Source organism: Teleopsis dalmanni, chromosome X, assembly GCF_002237135.1.
Source record: "Teleopsis dalmanni isolate 2A chromosome X, ASM223713v2, whole genome shotgun sequence".
Lineage (NCBI taxonomy): Eukaryota > Metazoa > Arthropoda > Insecta > Diptera > Diopsidae > Teleopsis > Teleopsis dalmanni.
The window spans coordinates 1,164,808-1,189,328 of record NC_051848.1 but is presented as its reverse complement, the minus strand read 5'-3'; the positions used below and the strand labels follow the sequence as shown (position 1 = coordinate 1,189,328).

At 32.0% G+C, this 24,521-nt stretch overlaps 1 protein-coding gene and 1 long non-coding RNA gene across 2 annotated transcripts; both read right to left on the bottom strand.

The window, feature by feature from the left end:
• Positions 1 to 7,128: 7,128 nt before the first annotated feature.
• LOC119689761 lies at positions 7,129 to 9,784 on the bottom strand. The gene is made up of 4 exons (XR_005253478.1): positions 9,630 to 9,784; positions 7,881 to 8,130; positions 7,763 to 7,819; positions 7,129 to 7,528 (listed from the first exon to the last, which is right to left on the bottom strand). It is a non-coding gene; the product is annotated as an uncharacterized LOC119689761 (long non-coding RNA).
• A 7,338-nt stretch (positions 9,785 to 17,122) lies between these two features.
• LOC119661968 lies at positions 17,123 to 20,362 on the bottom strand. The gene is made up of 4 exons (XM_038071494.1): positions 20,222 to 20,362; positions 17,905 to 18,021; positions 17,707 to 17,836; positions 17,123 to 17,457 (listed from the first exon to the last, which is right to left on the bottom strand). Exons 1-4 carry the CDS (start codon positions 20,319 to 20,321, stop codon positions 17,445 to 17,447), a joined length of 360 nt encoding a protein of 119 aa, XP_037927422.1. The 5' UTR covers positions 20,322 to 20,362; the 3' UTR covers positions 17,123 to 17,444.
• Between the last annotated feature and the right edge of the window lie 4,159 nt (positions 20,363 to 24,521).

The following is a 24,521-nucleotide window of genomic DNA, read 5'->3' as shown; positions in this document are numbered from 1 at the left end:
TTTGGGAAAAGAAAGAAATTGACCGTTGTGGTATTAGTGGAAAGTGTAATAAGTGCAATAATAACGCACCTTGGAAGACACTGCGATATGATAACGCAAAATTCATGAGATTTCTTTCAACAAATTTGAACCCTACCCGGTGATGCTATTATTGCAAACGCCGCATAATCTTTCGATAATATACTTTACATATTGTTTCACATTGTGGCACGTACTCTGAGTGCGCAACACTGCTCTAAACGAAAACATTGACATCATCATCACTTTATATCGAATACAAATTTCATTAATATACTTTATATATTGTTTCACATTGTGGCACGTACTCTGAGTGCGCAACACTGCTCTAAACGAAAACATTGACATCATCATCACTTTATATCGAATACAAATTACTATTTTTGGGTTTCAGCTTATTTGGAAGGTAGTAATCCAAAGTTTGTTAACTGGTTTGCGTCTCTAATCACTATCTCATCACCAGGTGCAATGCATCGTATGAATGTATGGTCGGAACTGATTTATTTTATCGCAATCCGTTTCCTCTTGCGAGGAACCAGAGAGATTTGTTTTTCCGCAATTCTTTTCCGTTTTTCTATCGGTTTGAGTGGAGAAATGTGAATAGTCGGAACTTCATTTGCAGCCTCTTACTGCACCTTGTGACTCTTGCCGCCTTTAGTTTGAGGTGTATTTGTGTGTTCACATCTTTCGGCTTCCAAAAGCTTAATATCGCAATTCTTTTCAGATTTTTTTCTTGAAGTCTTCTTCTTGGTCCTACCAGTTACAATTTTTTTGTCCTTTTGACAAAACGGCGAAGGAGTGGTTACAGTGGTGTGCTTTTCTCCGCGGGCTAATTTCTCCGCCCGCAATCACCTGCAGTCGCGCATTCAAACCTTCCCTTTCTTTCTGTTTCAAGCTTACCAATCCGACACGTTCCATGAGGGTACTCAATTTGGAGAATGCACAGTGTTTAGGTGCCTTACTTGCAGAGAGAGCCGTAGCAAGTGCTCTTGTTACGATGAAACTTTACTAAGTAATTAAATCGATGGTGAAAGAATTATTGCTAAAACTATTAATGTGTTTCTGTATGAAAGTAATATAAAAGTAGTAGTTCGAATTACTTAATAATGCGAAATTTATTGCATAGGATTTTATTCTCCGTATGCCTCCGAAGGTTTAATGAATAATTGCATATTTACGATTCTGTTTACTGTTAATTCTAATATTTACTCAAGTCACTGTAAGAGGAGAAGCAATTTGTGGCAGGCGTATTTGAATCTGAATGCCATGTATTCGACTGGATGTATTAGCATACGTATTCCATTTATAAAGAATGCGTGTGCATATCTTAAGTTTATGTTCGTGCGTGAAAAATACATTGTATACATTGAAGCACCGAGTAAACATAAATAAAATTTTGGGCTCGCTGCGTTATGAATTTACTTCGAGTAATTTCCTGTTTACGATGTAGTAGGAAACTTCTGCTTTCTGACTTTTGCTTACACCTGCAAAACAACTACAACCAGTTATTGTTATCTATGTACACACAGCTGGGTGGTTGCTACCTGCTACAAACCAGGAGTCTAGTATTCATTCCTGTTAAATTGGCCTTCACTGAAATGGCATGCAGTTGAGTGTTGCTGAATAGAAGTTCTCATGAAATAATTACCTTATTTAGTTTTGCTAATTGTGCAAATAATTTCAAGATTATTATAAATAATAAAATATCAAGACAAAACAGCAACATTAGCAGCAGCAGCGCCAGATACAATATTAAAATCAACAAATAAAATGTTAGTATGCGTGCAACATGGGAAATTCATGTTTTAGTTCTGTTCTGTTTAGCCTCATTGGATTACCAAAAGTCTTTAGCATTCCCTTTAAAATATTATTACCTATTCAAAATACTACAGAATTAATTGTTTACGAACAGAGTTTAGTTATTTACATATAATTATTGCTACTTAGATGAATTTATAAATATAAATTATGGTAATTTTGTAGTTAAAGAAGATGTTTTTATCCGAAACGAACAAACAAACGTGGTTAAGGATTTAACAGATCAAATAATATAACCGGCGAATATATTTAAGACGAAAATATAAAATGCAATTTTCATATAACGCAGTTGTTTTTGTAATTTCATACAAATTTGCACACCTTATATGAAAATTGCATTTTATATTTTCGATACTGATATGTACTGTATACTATTAATTTAAATGTAGAAATGAATCGTAATTCAAGTGTCAGTCAAATATATCAAAACTATGCACATATTTCACGACTTAAATAAATATTTTAAAAACAGCTAGTATGAAAGCATTAATTGATTAAAAATATAATGAAAACTTAATAAATGTGATTATATATGAAATATGAAATAATTAAAAACTGCTACTTAATTAAATAAATGCAAAATTTTTTTAATCAACTCAAAACTAAAAAATATATGCATATATACAAAAAAACAAAAATGAATGAATAAATAAATTATTGGAAATATTGAAAAAAAATAAAAAAATTGTTTAATAAATTAACTATCATGTAAAAATGTAAAAATTTTTTTGTTGAGTATGAATTTTAAATTGACTGACGTCAGTCTTTGTCCAGGCGGAGCATAACATAATTGAATGATATGATATGTCTGCCAATGGCATATTTTATAGCTGAAATACAGGATATACAGAAAATAGTATTTATTGTATATTTAAAATATATTTAAATTTTTGCATTGTTTGCATTTTAAGCTAAGCAAAAAAGCAATTTTTCCCTTCCTGGATTTACTCACAAAAGGCATGATTGAATGATTGATTGGAGCTAATGCAAAAGATTTTAAATATTAACTGAAATATTTATAAAACCTCGGAGAGCTTCGCTGCTGCTTATAAATTTATGAAGGGATTTTAAAATTTAGCATAATAGTAGCATTTAAACTGAAATATATTTACTGCATATAAAAAAAATATTCAAATATCAAAAAAAAATTAAGACACAAAAACACAATTTAGAAAATATTTTTATTTTTTAAACAAAATATTTATTATTTTTATGTTGGCAAATTTTAAATTAATTGAATTTTGCCTGGATGTAGCGAAATCTTTTGAAATACTTTTTATTTTGTGCAATATTGCTTGATGTAATTTGAAATAATTAATTTTTTATTATGAGTTCATTGTTAATTTAATTTTTCTGTGTTACCAAAAGTTTCATTTATGAACATGCGCAGTACAAGATCAGCTTAGAGTTATCATCGGACCATTCACCAGTGATTGCTATTATAGATAAAGACCTTAGAAACAAGATCCAAAAATGTCAGTTATACAATAAACTAACAAATTTGACTTTATTTTAAACAATATTGTCATCGTCTCTAAATGTCAAAATGTTACTTAAAACCGAAGAAGAAAGAATTAAACGACTGAATATCTAACTACATCTATTCAGGAAGCAGCATTGGAAGCTACACCTCTACCAAAATACTATGTGAATAATATAGTAATTTACGCTGGGGAGACCACGAAAAAAACTAAAAGATAAACGCGAAACTAAACAAAATCATTAAAGATCTAAAGATTCTTCTAAAACGATAGACGGAACTAAATACGTTGCAGTTCTTACATTGCCTCGTCCCACTTATTCAACTTTACTTTATGGAAAGCAAACAGAAAAATAAATAATACAATAGATTATAGACCCCTACTTAAAAAACCAAACAATACTCGGGCGAAAAAACCTTCTGAGACTGCTCAACTTTTCGCAAGCCATCTAAAGAACGTTTTTACTCTACATGATATGGATAGTGATCCAGCTATAATTGTCAATGTTTCCAATTTCTTGGAATAAACTTACCAAATTGAGTTACTAATTAAGAAATTTAAAAATGAAGAAATAATTTTGACCATTAAATTTTTACCTCTTAAAAATCGAAAGACACCTGGACATGACCTCATAACTGCTGAAACCTTAAAAAAAACTTCCAGATGCTGCTTTAATATTTATTACCCAGCTTCCTTGTATAGAAGGAGCATCCCAACTGAATGGAAAGTTGCCGAAATAAAGGTCGTACTCAAACTAGAAAAACCAGCTGAAGACGTTAAATCTTATCGTCCGGCAAGTCTCCTTCCCGTTCTCTGAAAAATTGTAGAGATAGTATTCTTAAAACGTCTTATGTCGATAATTGACTTTAACAAATAATTCCGAATCACCAGTTTGAATTCAGAAGAAAACATTCAGCGATTGAGCAAATTCATAGAATTGTTGAAAGAATGCAGAGTAGTATTGAGTAGTATTCCTTCGAGTAAAAGGAATACTACTCAATAGTGTTTTTGGACATATCCAAAGCACTTGACAAAAGGGACTTCTTTTCAAATCTAAAAAGCTTCTGCCACTGAACTAACATTCATAAAATCGCATCTATTGAAAAGATCCTTTTATGCCAACGACGAACATGAAATGTCTTCTTTATTTGATATATAAGCTGTAGTACCACAAAACAGTGTGCTCGGTCCAATTCTTTATCTGCGTTTCACATACGATTTACCAAAGAGGACAGGAATTCTAACTGGTACATTTGTAAATGACACAGCTGTCCTGGCGAGTGCAAGCGATCCGGATCCGATTATTCTTAATTATAACATTTAGAACGCTGTTTTCATATTTACTGAACTATTATGCAGTCCACAGTAAAAAAAATAAATAAAATATATATAATTATTGATTATGCTGAAAAACTAAAAAAATATGTTTATAAATATTCATGATATGCCAATATTTTATTAATTTGCAAGTATTTTTTCCTTAAGAGTTTTTCCTCGATCATGCACGTTTTTCAATGACATTTATTGTGACATGATATTGCTGGGATGACCTATTTTGGAAACATGGTGATATGCGTAATTTTCTGTTAAAGTTTCCTCTCACGCCAAATTTCTGATTGAAACATGTCTGTAAATATTGAAAATATATCTCTCTTCGCGCCTGTTCAATCATTTTTTGTACGATGCTTGCTTTAGAAATAAGAAATAATTAGTAAAAGTTCATAAGCGCCTTGAAACAACTATGCTTTTTAAAAAATGTGTACATAAGATAAAAATTTGTGGACTTGTTGCAAATAAAAAAAAACTTGTAGAGTGCTCTATACATAATAAATAGAGTCTTTTAAATGATTTGACAAAACATTATTATACTCAACGAAATTGTCTATGAAAAATATTTTTGAAAAGTTCTTTAAAAAAAACCAGATTAGCTATCGCAATATATCGTATATAGAATTATTGTTTGAAAATTACTTTTCCATTATATATAAAGCAATTAAAATGGTGAGTATGAAAATATCTGACATATATTTGTTTAATGAATTCACATATAATTATAGATACATTATAGATACATAATTTTGTTGTATTAATTTTAGACGGCATACAGTAGCATATATTGTGAATCTTATGCCTGTGTAGAGGCCACTCACTTTCCATTCTAATTCATAATTAATCCACAATTAATTAACATTTCTGAACGTTGGCTATTATTAAACATGTCAACTGCAAAACTGTATGTTTCATTTGTCATTTCTGCTTACAATTAAATTGAGTTGCTTGAGCGTAGTCCCATGCCACTGGCAGTTTATGCTCATATCTTTCTTATTGCGTCAAATTGTTTACTAACCGCTTTCAGACTCGAAATGGACTTCTTTAAATACGTTTTGACTATCAAATTGACCGCATCGACCATTGACAGAATCAAATGTCATTTTTATCTAATGTGTTTCATGCATTTGACATCCTTAAGCAACGTGCAAATGTCTCATATATGTATTGCACATGACGCCTGCCAATTTGAAAGTGCAATTACAACTCACTGAACACTAATGTATCTTGCCTGAATGACCGTTGGACCACACGTCCAAACGACTAAGTGACTAAATAACTGCATGACTGAGTAACTGAATGGCTGAATTGTTAAGAAGCTGCGTTCTGAATGATTGTCTAAATGGTAATTGTGTTTGATGTTCTCAGGATTATGGTTACTTTGCGGTAACAGTACATTTTGATAATACCTTCAACTTATATATCCGAAAAAAAAGAACAAGAAAAAATATTTCTATTTGCGGCGCGTGCACGCCATGTAGTCAAACAAGCACTCAAACACGCCGACAAACAAATACACGTACATGCACATTTGTTAAACGCTGTCAAAAGCAGTTCAAGATAGGCGACCTTGGTGTTACGACTCTGCTCGCGTTCGCTTTATGGTATTCATTGCCGGTGATGTGAAATGTTAATACGACTATGTCCGCACGTTCAGGTTCACAGTGCCTTTTCGTGTATTATTTTCATTTTCGATGTCCTTCTTGTCGTTTATGTCAATGCCTCAGTTATACGCGTTTTGTGCTTTTGCGTTATTGTCCTGTTGCGTTTTTGGTTTTTAGCTTCATTCGGCCCCATTGAAATTTATACTTCACAATTTAGTAAGCTTAACTAATTTACCAAACTGTCAAAAGGGTGGCCATAGCGCAGAAAGCCAAAACGTGTTCGGCAAATACCGAAAAAGACGCAAACCTTTTTTCTGTTTTGACAGTTATTTATGTGACCTCAGCACCCATAAACAGTAGGTGAAACATCGGTGATTGTTAAATATTGCGGCATGCCGTGCAATGTTGGGACTTAAGCGTTGCTAACAGGAACTTCATAATTGGACATTTCTGTGGCATAAAAATTACTATTAATTCATTTTTTTTTTAAATGACCATGATTTTTGATAGACTAGAGTGTGAAAGTCTATATAGAAATGTGAAAGCTATAAAGAAATGAAATAAATGCGACAAGTGAGTGTAGGGGGAGGGTAATGATACATGCCAATATTTATAGAATGGCATATTTACTATTCTATTTAATTTGAAAGCAAACTAAAATATTTTGACTTGAAGGATTTGAAGAAAAAATAGTTCAAGTGCCAATATATCTGATATAGTAGCAAACGGTTCATGCACAAAAGGAGAAAAAATATTATACTGTATCTGAATCTTGAAGCCGTTTTTCTATTGATTTGCCTTTGAGCTTATATAAAATTTTTCAATTTGTATTTAGATAAATAAAAAAAAACAATTTTTTTAATTACTTGTTTTCAAAAAATCAATTTGTTTTTTATTATAAAGTGATATTTTTCATAATCTCATGAAAATATCTACCTCCAAATTTTGACTCCTAATTCGTTTGAAAAAGTTATGGAAAGATCATCGCGACCATTATAGTTTTTTTTCAGAAATTAATTATCATTTCTTTGTTGATATCTGATGCATTCAATCGAGAGTTATGGGCATTAGCGTTCACCTTCTGATTACAATAGAGATTTTTCTAATTTTTTAAAGTACTCTGGTATTTTGGTGTTAGTCTAGGTGCATATGTACGTGGATAAGCGAAGTACGAAGAGTCGTGAGAAGATAATACATTGACTCCTTTAGGTTTCGGAACATAAAAACGTTGCTCAGAAAACGAATCCTTGCTGGATATTTCGCTAATTGTCTCATCATCTGAGTCCATCAAGCGTGAAGCAGTTGTGTAAATATAAATAAAAAATATATTCTAATCAGTATTATATTTTACATGAGTTATAAAAAATGTTAAATAAAATTGAATTCATATAAACGATTACCTACGCATAAAGGCACATAACATAATAAATAAATACAGTTTATTAAACTGTAGTTATAAGTTTTTTACATAAAATTGAATATATATATATTCATAAATAAATATAAATTTACCTGAGTAAAATACATAAGAATTTAACATGCGCAAATTGCGTGGGGCATCCCCGGCACCTACAATTTAACGACAATATATTTATTTAGTGCTTGTTTTTTTAATCGAAAATAAAGTTACCAGAAATGGGAGGTGAAATGGGACCATTGTGGAAAAAGGGGTCCAAAATCCGTTAGAGGCACCCTATTTATTAAATAACATTAGTTATTAGACCTACTATTTGCTTCTCTTCAAATATCATATATAGACTTGCTTCCACCAGCATTCAATGTATCAAGCACATACTTCTTCTCACGAGCCCATTTTCTGTTTTCTTTTCTTATATCAACAAATAATTGGTACAGTGATGGATCTCGCACGGCCTGTAAACCTGTAAAGTTTCAAAATGTGTTAGAAGCAATGTGTTAAACAATATTTGCTATACAAAAAAATAAAATCGTTGTTTTCATTTCATATTTAAGTAATTATCCACAAAAGCTTAAGATATTAAGCTAAATAAGATATAAAGTATTTCATGATAAAAATTTTTGATGATGTTTGACAAATCAATCTGATTTTAATTACTCTAATAAGTCCAAAAATTTGCAATGAGAAATGGAATAAGTCTCGCTAGCAATCTAAAATCGCATTTTGTTGTTCTGATATTCCGTGATAATACCACACTTGTTCCAGTAGAATCAAATGAAAGATATTATTCAGGATAAAGCATTGTAAGCGCGAAATGAGGACATGAGGACAGAAAGAATTGGTAAACGATATAGTATTAAGATGGCCTGTATTAAGATGGATTGATGGTATAGATGTAGTAAAATGAAACCACGGGGAATTTCAAGTCAACTCAGTTTTTGTTGTTGAACAATTGTAGCAGTGCAGAAATTCATAACGGGGTTTTGGTAAAGCTTTTCAAGGAAAATATTACTTCGTACACCCTCACCATTGACAGTATGGTATCCTCTAATACAGACTTTCCAGTGCCTAAGTTTTAATCTATGTAATGTCGACAATCAACTTACAGTCAAAATTATGTGCTGTGGGTATATAATATCTTTCGAAGTGAAACTGATTTAGACTGAAACGAGACGCGAAAAGACACTGTTTATTTGCGTAAGAATTTAAGCGCCATCAAGGTCACACCAACGCAAAGTTCAGGTATTCGCTGAACTCCTTTAGCGCCATATATTTAGTCCGACGGCTTGTCTAAGGAAGATCAACATTTCAAAACATTACGCAGCAGAATAGGTCTGGTGAGAGCTGTATAAATTTATTTAATTATATAAGTCGCTTTTTGCCATATAGTATGCACTATGGTACTATTTAAAGTACGGTTTAAGCTGTCTGACTTTAAGCTTTTAGTGATATGTCAATCATGATATGCTGAACTTTCACCTTCTGTTAAAATTATATATCAGAGCCTACAAGGTATTTGGAGGAGAAGTGTTTCGAAATACAATCATTAATAATTGTGGTATTAAGAATCGGTGCTTATAACAGCACAACAGCCATGAAAACATAATACATTATTTCTCTTAGCCTAAGTGTTATTGAGCCGTAAGTATCAAACTGTCAGAATATTAAACATTATTTGAAAAAAAAGGACTTTGGTTTTTATAATAAACTGTCAAAGTTATCCACTTTTTATTTTTTGAAAATCAATACATTTTTGAAAAACCGTTAAGTGAATTGAAATTGAAGGACTTATCTTTAATTACAATGAACCTAATTAATTGTATAATAAATTATGGAACTGTAAAGAATATTGCGAAATTATTTAAGAATATATAAAAAATATAATAAATATATAAAAAATATAAAATATAATGTAATATTAACAATTAAAATTTTTTTTTTCGATTATTTAAACAAACTTACGTGAATGTGCTCTTAAATTTTTGCATTTCTTCTGAAACATTTCCAAGTCCCTCTTAAATTGCAGAAGAGCAAGGCTTGTTAAGTTCGACTTTCTTTCCATTTTGATATTTTCTCGGATAGCGAGAAAATGTGAAACTGAAATTTTGATACAAATTTTATAATGTTTTCATTAATTATTTCATTGATAAGTAATTCTATTTTGTTTGTTCTCAGTGATTACTAGATTTTGGAGAATTGTTATATATACTTTATGATTTTTATAAATCGCGTTTCAATGAAAGTGGATATATGCGCAAAGACGTAATAAAGGCAATGAAGGATTTTGAAAGTGATAAATCAATTGAAAAACTGTCACTCTAAATAAGACTGAATAAAATGCATCTACTATTCGATCCTTATCAAATACGAGTACTATGTATCCAATACATTGGACATTGGATGAAAACCAAAATTAAACTTTAAGATCAGCGAAGCATTCTAGAGCAAAATTTATAACCAAAGCCAACGAGTTATTATATGTAATAATTCAGTAAGTCTTAATAGACTAACACTCTTTTCTGTGAAAGCAGACCAAACGAAATTATATTCCCAATAACGTGTGGACAGAAATGTAAGAAGATAATACAACTTAAATGACCACTGTAGTCAAATAAGATAGGAAAAACAACATGTAAAAATAATTTTGTTGAATAAGTCGAAGCTTTGAAAATGATATTCATTGATAAGAACGCATATATGAAAAAAATATGCATTAAGGGAAAACCCATTTGTTGCATCAACTTCGATCTACCTAAAAAAGTAACAAAAAAAGAGATAAATATGTATAATAAATAACAATTTTCGAATTATTAAACAATAAAACAAAAAAATCATAAAAAATATTAAAATAACAGAATAGATATATATAAGTATTGCACACAAAAAAGATATCAAAAAAAGTGAAAAAAAATTGACAATTAAAAAATAGCAATGTATATACACATAGTAGAAAAAGTCTACGGATATTCACAAAATTTTTCTAAAATTACGCATAACTTTTTTAATTTTTACTCAAATTCATTTTTATTTCCTGATTTATTTTTACCAAAGAAACAACAATAAAGTTGCAATATTAAAACTAAACAGTTATTCTTTAGAAAAAAATTAAACACAATTATATGCAAAAGCAACAACTTTTGAAACAGAAAATGTCTACGGATATTTCTTAATATTTACATTTACCGTTAATTTAAATTCGCTTGCAAGCATAAAAGTGTCATTAAATGATATTTAATTAATAGTTGACTTCCTAAAGAGTCTAAAAATTAATCATTTTATAACATTTTTTTATATAAGCAATAAATTTTTACAATATAAAAAAAAGGACGTGAAATTAGTTTTAGTGAGCTACAAACAGCTGTTAAATTTTAGAAAGATGACGTAAGCCAAAGAAAAATTGCTGAAGATATTGGTCGTCAATATTCATCTGTGCAGAGAATTACAAATAACTTCAAAGAGACCAGCATTTACGTTTCTAAACCTCGCACTCACCGCTCCTCAATTCTGTTAAATAGAGAAAGACGTAGCATAATCAACCAGGTGAAAGTAAATGCAAGAGTAATAGCCCTCAAACTAGCTGAACATATTGCCGAAATACTTGAAAACAAAATATGTCCTAAAACTCTGCGGAAAATTTTGAAGAAATGCATGTATTATACCCTGATTGCAGGAAAGAAGTCATACATATCCAGATATAATAAAATAAAATGATTAAGCTTTGCAAGAAAGCATATAAATAAACCTATAAAGTTCTGAAAATGAGTTATTTTCTCCGATGAGAGTTAATTTTACATATTTTGAATCAAAGTTAAAAAATTTGTAAGGAGAAAATTATGCACAGCCTATGATAAACAAAACTCTATTTCAACATTAAAACGTGGTGGTGAAGGCGTAATGATTTAGTGGTGTATAGCAAATAATGGTGCGGTCAGACTTGAATTTGTACAAGATACAATGGAGAAATATGGGTATATAAATATTCTAAAAACAAATTTGAAAGAAAATGTCAGAATGTTAGGACTTGAGGCAACCTTTTCGTTTCAGCAGGGCAATGACTCTAAACATACAACAGTCATCGTACGGATTTGGATGCTGTACTATGCTCTCAGGCAACTTCAAACACGACCAGAATCACCAGACCTTAGTCCTTTCCACATCTGTGGGTTTATTTGGAAAATAAGATTCGCCAGCATATGTTTTCCAGCAAGGATATAGCAAGAAACGTCATCAAAGAAGAATGGCTAGAAATAAACGCACAGGATACTACAAAGCTAGTTGAGTCCATGCAAAGACGCTTAACAGAGGTTATTAAATGCAGAGGTTATCCCACAGGCTATTAAATTAAAGATTTTTGTGAATTTTATTGTTTTAATGTAAATATTAAGAAATATCCGTAGACTTTTTCTGTTTCAAAAATTGCTACGTTTGCATATAATTGTGTTTAATTTTTTTTTAAAGAATAACTGTTTAGTTTTAATATTGCAACTTTATTGTTGTTTCTTTGGTTAAAATAAATCAGGAAATAAAAATGAATTTGGTTAAAATAAATCAGGAAATAAAAATGAAATAAAGAAATAAATGAAAGAGATCTATTGGATTATGATTATTGCAAACAATTGAAAAGTTATTATGGAAATTTAACATTAATTAATTTAAACAGAAACAAACAGACACAAATTTTCAGAAATTATTCAATGTCGCAACCTACGATTGCATTCCTGAAACTACTCAGGTGATCATATCTTCTCAGACCGTAAACATATTGCGTCATGGAAATGATTAAGCTTCTTAACTTAGCGAGAGACACCGTATCTAATCACAAAAGAGGAAAACATAGAAATAAGAATTATTAACAATTTTACCAACATGCTGAAAGAAGTTTAGGTGACAACGAGCCTTAATACTCTCACACATCTTCGAGAGGGGGAATGAAAGCTAATTAGGCGATAGTCAGAACATAAATATACATTCAACTTTTTTCCATTGGAATTTTTTGCACATACTCTACTATACGACACATCATCCTTTTGATATCGCAGTTCAGGATGGATCATTGTCTCCTCTACAATTCGCCTCCATTCTTTTCTACATTCCGTTTTCCTTCTGTGTTGTGTTATTCTTATTGTTCGCATGTTGTCTTCTACATCTTGTAACCATTTTCGTTGTGGTCGTTCTCTTTTTTAGTCGTTCTTTCATTACTCAGTCGTAAGATGTGTCCATATCAGCCCAATCTTTGAGCTATTATGTATAGTGTTATAATTCGACCTTCGTTGAAGACATTCAATTCGTTGTTATACCATATACGACATGCTTTGTTATGAATAGCGTCATTGAATGTGGTTAACTAGTATATTTCTAACGCTTATCGCGCAAGCAACAATATCGCTTGCGCAACAAAGTTATGTTGTTATATATTTACTAATGTATGCATGCTACTCCTTATATAAAATTATAATGCTTACGTATGCATATGTGCGGTTGTGCACAATGTATCTTAAGGTTTTTTTTTTTTGAACCTCAGCAGCAGGTTGCTGTCCCTGGTCAAATGACAGTTCTATACATGCGCAACTTTTGTTCCTTTAACAGTAACGTTGATTTCATGAGCTTGATATGGGCAAAATATGCCCTGTTAGCTGTTTGAATACGACCTTTTATTGCAAGAGTCAGATCTTTATTTACGCTCAGAACTACACCCAGATATTTAAAGTCGCTTATGGACTCGAAATTGTAACTGCCTATTCTGATGTAGCTATCTTGGGCAAATCTTGTCATGTATTTAGTTTTTTCATCGTTTTTATCTGAGGCCTACTTGCTTTGTAGTTTTTTCTAGGTGTATGAGAACGTATTAAAGACACTCCTTGTCTCTTGGAATAATGACGATATCGTCAGCATAGATGGTACAATATAAATATTATATAAATTGTACAATATACAATACAATATTGCACAAAATAAATATTGTACCACCTTGTACTACCTTGTATTTTGTAAATTGTACCAATTTATAAAATATTGTATCACCTTGATCTATTTTGTTAATAGCTGCTTGTGGAGTCGGATTGAACAGGAGCTTTGATAGAGAATCGCTTAATCTGAAAGCTCACCAATCAAAACTATTTTAGTGTTTGCATGCATCAGAGTCATATTAATTAAGTTAATGTATTTATGCAGTATACCACGTTTTTTTATATAACATAGTAATCGATGTATATTCTGTTGAGCTGATCGAAGGCTTATTTAAAGTCGATAAATAAGCAATGTATGTTAATGTTGAAGTCGTCACACTTTTCGAAAATCTGCGACAACGAAGCTTTGGTTTGCTGTTGAGCGACCGATTCTAAAACCACATTAATAAACTCCTAATATTTCTTTTACGTACACGTTTAGTTTTTCATGCAATATATTTGAATATGTTTTATAGGAAACATTTAGAAGAGACATGCCTTTGTAGTTAGCACAACGCGTTTTGTCTCCATTTATATAAATATTATAATAAATTAAGCTTATATTTCATTCTTCTGGTATTTGTTCTGTTCTCCAGATTTGAAGTATTATCTACTAGGCATACAGTATCACTAGGGTTTTTGACTTAATTGCTATTCAGCAAATCGCTAAAATGGTCTTTCCAAATATTTAAAACTTCTTTTCTAGCACTGATCAATTCATCATTTTTTTTTTACAAACTGTTAAGTGCGGTTGGAATATACGCGTTTGTTTTCGCAATAGTTTCTAGTACTTTTCTTAACTATGACATCTATAGATCAGACAGAGTATCCAGAAGAGGTGGGGGAACAGCTATTCTTATCAAAAAATTTATCAAACATCACACAAATATCAAACTCATCTGGTAGGTAACATTAACTTTACCTCAGTTTATAGGCCACCGAATATACAAACTTAGACAATGAAGCGCAATTTAATAACAATTCCATGTCTTTCCTGGCCGGTGACTTGAATGCGTATCACAGAAAGTGGGGTGACAGTAGCACCAATAGTGCAAGTAGGGTGATCGCCCAATTCGCCATTGACCACTTACTTCAGCTACACGTGCCTAACAAGCCAACTCACCATGGTAGAGGAATCGGCCACATTATAGATCTTGCCATATCTAATACCTAGACTTTAGTGTGCTTATTGAAGTCTCAGACGAGCTGGACTCGGACCATAAACCAGTATTATTTATTTTAGAGAACTGCCTCATTAACATTACGACTCCCTCGTTTATTACAACGGACTGGGCCGCCTTCAAAAATCTAATAGATGTTGGAGGAGGGTTGAATCAACCTGAAACCTTAATGGACCTGAAGGAAAGTATTCGAAACCTTACGTATCAAATTAAGGAGGCTTTAGATAACAGCTCTACCATCAAAAATAGAAAACCCAGCAACTATTTTAACATTCCTCAACATATTAAATACCTTTGCTGACTCTTTGGAGCTTCAATTCCAGCCAAACGAAGACTATGATTATGACTCTGAAGAGGAAGAACATATCACCGAGGAGGCTTACAATATCTTGACTTAAGAGCCTGATGGAGACATCGCGCCTTGCTCTAGTGATGAAATTGCTCTAATTATCTCAAGATTGAAGATAAGATCTGCACCAGGGTACTACAAAATTAACAACAGATGCTTACGTAACCTTCCGGAAGATGCGATCCATCTCATTACAAATATAATAAACTGTATGTTTAGGCTAGGTGAATATCCTAAAATTTGGAAACAGGCCACAGTTGTAGTCTTTCCTAAACCCGGCAAGGACCCGAAGTACCCGCAGAACTGGCGCCCGATTAGTTTACTGTCAGCTCTGGGTAACTTAGCTGAAAGAGTGATCCTAGATAGACTTAAAACTTCGGTGAACTCGCTGAATATTCTCCCCGATGAGCAATTTGGTTTCAGAGAAGACCTCTCCACAGAATCACAACTGCTGCGAACAGCTCAGATGATACAGTCTGCCCTGAGCAGAAGGGAATCAACTGGTATGATTACTTTTGACATCGTCAAGGCATTTGGCAAGGTGTGGCACGACGGTCTTATAGTTAAAATGTCTCGTTTTGGTATCCCAGTCGGGTTGATCAAAATCTTTAGCAGCTGTTCCGTGTAAGAATCAACAGTACCACCTCATCAGTACGAAGAATAGAAGCGGGTGTTCCTCAAGGATCCCCGCTCTCCTCCTTGTTGTACAACATCTACACGTCTGACATCCCAATGCTAAGTCCTTCGGTATTATTTTTATACGCAGATGACACATGCTTGTTATATTCCAATAAACTTGCCAGAAATGTGACCAACAAGCTGCAGGAGCATATTAATCTCATCCTGGGATTCTTCCATAAATGGAAAATAAAAATTAACAATGAGAAAACTAAAGCCCTGTTTATTACACGTAAAAAGAGGCAACATCCACCTAGAGTAAGAGTTGGTGACATCGTGATTAATTGAGAGGATAGCATTAAATACTTAGATATCACGTTTGATAAGCAATTCACTTGGCATAAGCATATACAAGTCAAAAGAAGCAGTTGTGCTAAAACACTGCAATGCTTACAACCACTTTTCAAACACAACAATCTTAGCGTAAAAAACAGAAAACTGATCTATAGCCAGATAATTAAGCCAGCATTACTTTATGGGTGTGTCGCTATACAAAAGCTACAAGTCGCTCAAAGTCAGACATTCCGAAGGCTCTTCAAAGTGCCTTGGTAAATCCGCACAAACGAAGTTATATGCGAAAATTGACTGGCTTTCCTACTTACCGCTATCTAATCTTAGAGTAATCACTCTTCGCACGGGAAGGTACGCAGATCTTAGATCAATCACTGAATAATCATGAAGCTTATAAGGAATACATAAATTAGTCAATGAGATGGGTGGGACCCTGTAGTACCCCCAGCTATCAAAGAGTAAAAGTGCCCAGTTGTGCTGACTCGAAAGAAAGGATCAACATACATACTTCGGTTATTTGTCTATATGAAAGTCCTGATTTTGATATTAATTAATATACTAATTGCAACAAGTGGAAGTGGGGGAACAGTAATGACATAAAGTAACCTTTACTATTTGATATGCGTATTGTTTTATTTGATTTAAAGGCGAAATAAATTTTTCCAAATTGAGTAATTCAAATAATAATAATCGAACTGCCAATATATCTGATATAGCAACAAACAGCTTATGTGAAAAGTTATAATCAGATATTATGCTAAACTCAGCTTACATACCTTAAGTAATAATCTTGAACTATATCAATTTTACTCATATTATTTCAAACAATTTCTAGATCGAGGCAGCTACACTCGCCTAACGACTTAGTTTTCAGACGGATCCATTTTTTTCTTTATTTGCCATGTGAGTTTCGTGAAAAATCAAAATAGTTTCGTGAACCGTCAAAAATTTTTCCAAATCAATAAAAACAATAAAAACGTTTTTTCAGTATATAAAACCAATTTATTGTATATTTTCAAAATGGGAATTTTTATAGAACTTACGAACATACTTCTTCAAAATTTTATTTCCTGATTGGTTCAAAAAATATTATCTGGAAAGTAATTATCAGAAAGTAAGGACTTCTCATATTTTCATTTTCGTTTAAAAGTGAACAGAAGAATTTTGGTTAAGCTCTACGTAAAGTATGCAATCTGAAGCATTTAAATCCGAAAATGCAAATGAGGAAAAAGAATTTATTCGCTTTTTCATGTTTTTTATAACAAGATATCGTCAATTACAGCACTCCAGTTCTTTCCACCTTACCGAATTCCTTAATTCTAGTATTCTTCAATCATGCGTTAGGTCTAAAACGATTCGTGATGAGAAATGAAATTTATTTATTTGCCAATTTAGAGTCATTGTTAAAGAATTAATTAGAATTGAAGTCTAATATACTACAATGAATTGTGAAAAAGGTTCAGTTGAGATCAATCGTTCATACGATTATCTATGCATAAAACCACATAAAGAATTAACAAATACGTGTGTGTAACTATCTACAACTTCATAAACGTAGATATATATTTATATATAAATTAATTATGAAAGCTTACCCAGTCCTTCTTACGTATTCTGTATAAGGAATGTACCTGCCGCGACTGTAAATGTATGAACGATTATCACTTGGCGGCAAAATGGGACTATGGCGTACTTGGGGCCTCTTATTTATCTGTTTGAAGCACTCTATTTATTCAATTAAATCAGATATCAGGTTTATATTTTCTCTTATTTTAAATGGCATATAAACTTACGTTTTTCACCATACAACATATCAAGAACGTATGCCTTGTCACGAGCCCAACTTTTGTTTAGTTTTCTGCTTTCTTCAATCAATAAATCTATTGATAAATCTTTTGGTTCAATGAAGTCTGAAATGTAGAGAAATTAGTTAAAAGCGAACCTCTTAAAAGCCAATAATATAATGTGTTATTCGTCGGTAGTCGGATGTGGAATAACATCTAAATGCCAAATTCGACGACAAATAAATTCGTAGAATTTGGCGAAATAGACAAAAGAATTGGTTTCTACTTAGATAATACAACACTCAGCAAAGTATATGAGAGAAGGATGGACTAAGCAGCCAACTGCAGATGTCCACCTTAATGTCTTAGAGGAAAAACATGGACACCTTCGTATCTATTATCATGTGGGCTGATGTCAGAGTTGAGCTGATAATATAGATTCTCATTAATAGAATCGTCTTTGCTCTACAAATTGGCTGTGAAAAATTGAACAAAATTCCTGACAGTGAGGAGCTAAACCAGCCAAACTAGCAAAATTGAAATTTTCAAATATGCCATCTTATACATGAAGAGTGGCAAAATTATGTGAGACAGTAGAGGGAAGAGATTAGTAATACTGAAACCAAACCCAAATATCAAAACGAAAAACGTTGTAGGCAGATTTAATTTAGTGATCGCAGCCGTCTGAAAGTATCGACGGACATGCTGACCCCGAAAAAGAGAGTGATAATTGCGCTTACCAAAGCAAATAAGGCAGCGCACAGTGTGACAAAATACAAAATTAGGCGGTCATAATTCGATATTTTCGGAACCAGTAAAGATATTGATATGAAATTTTTCTAAAATATAGTTTTTGAGTTGATCTTTCTTTTAAATTTAATTTGAGCCCAATCGGTCTACCGGAACTACCCGAAATTTTTTTCCAAACATGGGGATTTTACCGTGGTCCCAAGATTACTTAAAAACTATGATAGGTAGAAAGCTGAATTTTGTCCGGTGTCCGGAAAACTTGTTTTATAATCTAGACTCCAAAATTTTTTTATGATTTTCCGCCCACTGCCACACCCACCCCCATACAAAATTATCATATTAAATCATTTATTATCGTTAAAAACACTTTTTGCACTTATTGGACTATATATATACGTGACTTACATAGCAATACAACTTTATGCAAAAAATGGGCGTGATCCGCTCATTAGTTCCTAAGTTATTTGCATTTTAATTCAATTTTAGCGACATTACGATTTCGCAAAAATTGAACCAAGTTTAAATCCTTATAGCTTTTTTACTATTTATTCAAAAATGCTCATTTTTAATTTTTTTAAAGCTTAGGATATTGTTATTCATTATGTTTAAAAAAAATTTCAATTTTAATTATCAATAAAATTTTATTAGCGAAATTACTCAAAAAGTCAGTAATTTTTTCATGGTCATTTTCACTTCTATCTGCAATCCCCAAAAAAGATATCCCAATTTATTCATGAAATTTTTTCCACTAATAGCCAAATAGTTAAACTTTTCAACAAAAAAAATTTGCCTGCGCACTCTATGTTTTACACCTATTTCAGGCCTCAGAAACCAGCGAAAAATTACGAAAAATATGACCTTCAATAAACCCCATTTATTTCAATAACAAATTCAATAAGTAATAACAAAAAGACATTTATAATTTTATAAATATTTAATTTATTTATATTTCAAATTTCAACAAAATCGGTTGAAAAATAACAAAGTTATAACACATTATGTTCAGATGCAAATTAGATTAGATTCAAATTTAAAAGAGAGATCAACTCAAAAACTATATTTTAGGAAAATTTCATGTCAATATCTCTACTAGTTCCGAAAATATCGAATTATGACCGCCTAATTTTGTGTTTTGTCACACTGTGCAGCGGTTTATGAGCGGAAACACAGCAAGAAATCGTTGTGAAGTTTGCGTGCCCAAAACTATACTTTAGTACTATTTAATCAAAAATATCATCCAAAAACTATGCATTTTACCAGAAATTTGTTGTAAAGACAAGACAAACACTTAAATAGAACAACAGGCGGGAATACATCATACATTGTCATACCTACCTCACCCAAAGTGTCATTAACTTGTAAGTAGTGGACTATAAGACTATTAAAAATTATTCATGATAGCTATCAAAGTAAGCATTTATTTTTTGATGGATTAAGACATGTAATAATTTTACCTTCAATGATGCAAAGTTAACGTCATAAAAAATTTGTTTGGCATATTTATAGAAAATTATAATAATTGAAAATTATGGAATTAATGACTAAAATTATTTTTCTAAAATTTAAACAAACTTACGGCTGTGAATCTTAAGTCTTAAACATTTTTCTTGAAACTGGTCCAATTCCCTTTTCAGTTCTGACAAAGACAGGGTTGTCAAGAGACTTTGTCCTTCCATAATAATATTTTTTTGGATGGGAAAATGTGAAACCAAATAGACTGAAATTAAGATTTAAATGTTTGAACTTACAATTTCAATTACTTTCAATTCCGAGATTACTAGATTTCAAAAAATTTGTTCCATTTACCATATATTCATATATGTACTTGTTAATTGAAATTCATGGAATAAAATGGGATAGACAATGGAAATAAAAAATTGAAAGAAATGTTAAATATTTTGTAATATTTTCATTTCAAAGAAATTGGGTTCTGGATGTCTTGAATGCTTTCTACTAATTACAAATAAATTTCCATATAAAACTGAATAAAATGTATCTACTACAGGTTAAATAATTTTCAAATATTAAGATGTACTGTATATATTCATAATGGTGTTCAACGCAAAAATATACCTGAAGTAAAACAAAATTAAACTTAAGAATCTGTAAAGCATTCTAAAGAGGATCTTGTAAACAATACTTGAGATGAATGTCTAATAACTCAGTAAGTCGACTAAAATACTCCTTTGTTGAAATAAAAACAAATGAATGCACTTCAGCCTCATATTATCTTTATCATGTAGACAGAAATATTAGAGGATACATAGTATTCACTTAAATTCACATTGCTCTCATATAAGATTGGGAAAATAAGAAAGAATTTTAAAGGATAAGGCGAAGTTGTTAGAGTGCTATTTATTGATAAAATAAGAATTATAAATTAAATTTTAATTGAATTTGCGTAATGAATACAAGTTCATAAATACAAGTTCATTAATAATTTTTTTTTTTATATGCTAATTTCAGAATATTTCGTCAGGAAATTTTCAATTAAAGTGCGGATTTCAGTTAACAAACTGATTTCATCCTGTCTCGATAATTCAAAACTGGCCTTTCAGCGAAAAGGAGCTTTTAGTCATTTTAGCCAAAAATAATTAAAATATTTAATTGAAAGAAAGTTTTGTAGTTCGTTTAACCGGAAGCAAATATTTTATTAAATTATATAAATTTTCTGCAAATATTTTTTATTGAAATATATTAACATATTAATATCTCAAATTAATTTCGTTTAAGTAAACACAAATCTAGTCACCAACCGAGTATATCTTATTGGGATTATTGTTATCAACAAACCTTTTAAACATTTCCTTATCGATGCCGTCAGTAACAGTTTGTCCTGTTGTGAACTATTTATTTATTCACAATTACAGTTTATCTTAATCATATTGTAGTCTAACGGAATTATTATCTCTTTTACAGCTCAATCTGAACTGAACTAATTCTGCCGTGGTACACGTGCTTATGTTGATTTTTCAAACGAAACTTTCAAGCGAATTTGTTTGAAGGTTTCGCTACATCACTTCCCTGCCAGTGATTGAGTTACGTACGATGTAACGATAAGTTGTAGGTGACGTATTTTCTCGGAATGCGTTGTGTTCGTTGTTAGTGTTGACATTTAATGGAATTGTAAGAGAGGATTGTGGGTCAGTTGCGTTCAACTTCAGTTCGTTGCTTGGTATAAATGCTGCTTTTATGCGATCGATACTTACGCGTACTGGTTTCCCTTTTATAAAGAGGCCGTACGTCTTATCAGTCCATCATATGGATTTACAAAGATGGTCGTACCACATCATCGCGCAAAAAAACGTGAATATATTTTTCCAACTCGCATTGTAGGAAAGCTTTATCTCTTCAATGTAGTGATATTGGTACTTGGTGAATGTTACTCATGGCCTGTCTAAAGCGTTGCACAAATTCTGGTCGCCTTTGATTTCCTCAAAAAAATCACGTGGCAGCTTTAGGGCGCCACCGTGTTCCTTAAGGCAAGGACGACAAATGGAAATACTTCTGTCCAGTGTTGGTCGTTCTTAAACTTTAAGACTGTTTTTAATGTGCGATTGAAGCGTTCAATCATGCCATTGCTTTGTGGATGACGAAGGCTTGATCGCAGATGTCTTACTCCTAAAATACGTACCAGCTCATTGAAAAGTTGGGATTCAAGTTGACGGCCTTGATCGGTGATAATTTGCTATGGCACTCCGCAGTTTGTTAACGAGCCATTAATTAGTGCGGTAGCAACTATTGAATAGTGGATGTCTTCGATTGGGATTGCTGCCGGCCATCTACTGAATCGATGGATACAGGTAAAGCTGTCTTTATATTCATTTATGGTAGGTAGTGGTCCAATTAGATTGATATGGATTACTGCGAACCGTTGCTCTGGTGTTGTAAAGCTGCCAATTGTTGTTTTGTTGTCCCTGATGACCTTTGTACGTTGGCACGGAATGCATGTTCGTACCATTCGGCCGATGTCCTGTTTTATATTTGGTTACACGTTCCGCTTACTGATGAGTTTGATGGTGGCTATTCTGTCTGGATGCGAAAGCCAATGCACGGCATTGAGAATGTGTTGCCGAGATGATTTGCAGATAAAAGAACGTGCATTCTTTGCTGACATGTCACAGACGATGGATATTATTGCGCCTGGGATAAGAACGAGTTTGAGATTTGTCTGAAATGCTTCACTGACTGATTAGGGTACCATTAAATTTCGAAAGTCGGAAAATTGCCCGCGGCACCCAGATTGCTTCATTTTACTAAAAACATAATCTGTGTGAAATTTTAGTTTAATTGGATAAATGGAAATGGTGCCCCAAGAGCCCCAAAGATTGGAAAATAACGATTTTTCCATAAAATTCATTTTTGATTACTTATATCTCCGACATATTTAATTTTACATAAAAACTGAAAGTTATAGATCTATTAAAAATAAACAATTCACTCATACAAAGTTTTTCTGTATTTCTAATAGTTATTGAATAAAAGCAAATACAAGCTGAAATCCCCCTATTAAATTTAGGTAAGTTCAATGAATGAATTGTCTACTAAATTTGCTACAAAATAAGTCCAATACTTGTATAGTTATATACATAACTGAGTTTCTGTATTATTCATTGGAATGCGAATTGAGTTTTCTAATATTTTATCGTATTGATTAATTCAAAGTGATTACATTAAAAAGTGTTACCGAAATGTCTTCTTTAAATATTCGCAAAAATCGTATTGATACCTTGTTTCTAGTAGGTTGACTGGTTCTAGTAGGTTGACTGGTAGTAAATTACCATCAAATAGGGAAGTATTAAAAGTTTTTTTTTACCATGTGTGTGGTTAAATTATGGTTAAGGGAAAGTGCTACATTAACTATACAAGAAGTTATCATATTTTGGCAAAAGGCACGAATACCAATAAATGAATAAAAACCTTGGGATCCTATTATAAACTCATGAGATACCTGCACTGAAAAATGGTACCGGAAGAGCACAGGCATCTGCTATGTGTAAATCAATTTTTGGATAGGATTTGCAGGATTACGTGCAAGCTTTAGTTTTTGATACGACACTAGTAAACACTGGACGTTTCAATGGAACTTGCACAATTATTGAAAAATATTAAGAAAGAGATATTTTATATTTAGCGTGCAGACATCACATTTACGAAATTATTCTCAAAAGTGTTTTCCATGCTAAGATTTACAAGTCTGAAAGCCCAAATGTTGAACTATTTTAACGATTTCAGAAGTTTTGGCCGAAAATAAACGTTGATAATTTTACAGTCGACTTAGAAAATGAAAAAGTAAGAAAATCGTTAAATACTGATGACGTGTTACGAATTACAAGTTTCCTTTATAAGATTCGTAAGGATAGCGTAACCAATAGATGATTATACGGAACTTCAAAAACTTGCATTAATATTTTTAGGAGAAAAGCCGAACTGCAGCATAAAGTTTCGTTCTCCTGGGGCTATACATCATGCAAGATGGATGGCAAAAGCCATATATGCATTAAAAATATTTTTATTTAGGAAAGAGTTCAAATAATCTACAGAAGAAGAAAGTGCTCTTTGCGGTATGTGTATATTTATTACTAAAGTGTATATTGAAGTATGGTTTAATGCTTTGTCATCAGTCAAAGTTAATTTCCAAGATTTTAATCTTCTTTCTACTCTCAGTCAATATGAAAAAATTGATGACAATATATTTAGAGCTACTTTGGAGAAATTATGATGTTTAAGCTCCGAGCTTGTTGGTTTGACATTTTTCGATTCAAATATATCGCCTGAAATATAGAAAAAGATGGTTTCGAATTTGAATATAGAAAGTGATGACATGGACGTCAAGAGACTATCAATAGATCGTGCAAAAACAACTGAAATGATCG

Excerpts from the sequence above, each read along its gene's own strand:
- LOC119661968 (XM_038071494.1), bottom strand. The coding sequence starts at position 20,321 with ATGGAAGGACAAAGTCTCTTGACAACCCTGTCTTTGTCAGAACTGAAA. Across the intron at positions 18,022-20,221 it reads AAGACTTAAGATTCACAGCC|ACTTCATTGAACCAAAAGAT; the intron begins GTAAGTTTGTTT and ends TCTACATTTCAG. Across the intron at positions 17,837-17,904 it reads TATGTTGTATGGTGAAAAAC|AGTGCTTCAAACAGATAAAT; the intron begins GTAAGTTTATAT and ends TTGAATAAATAG.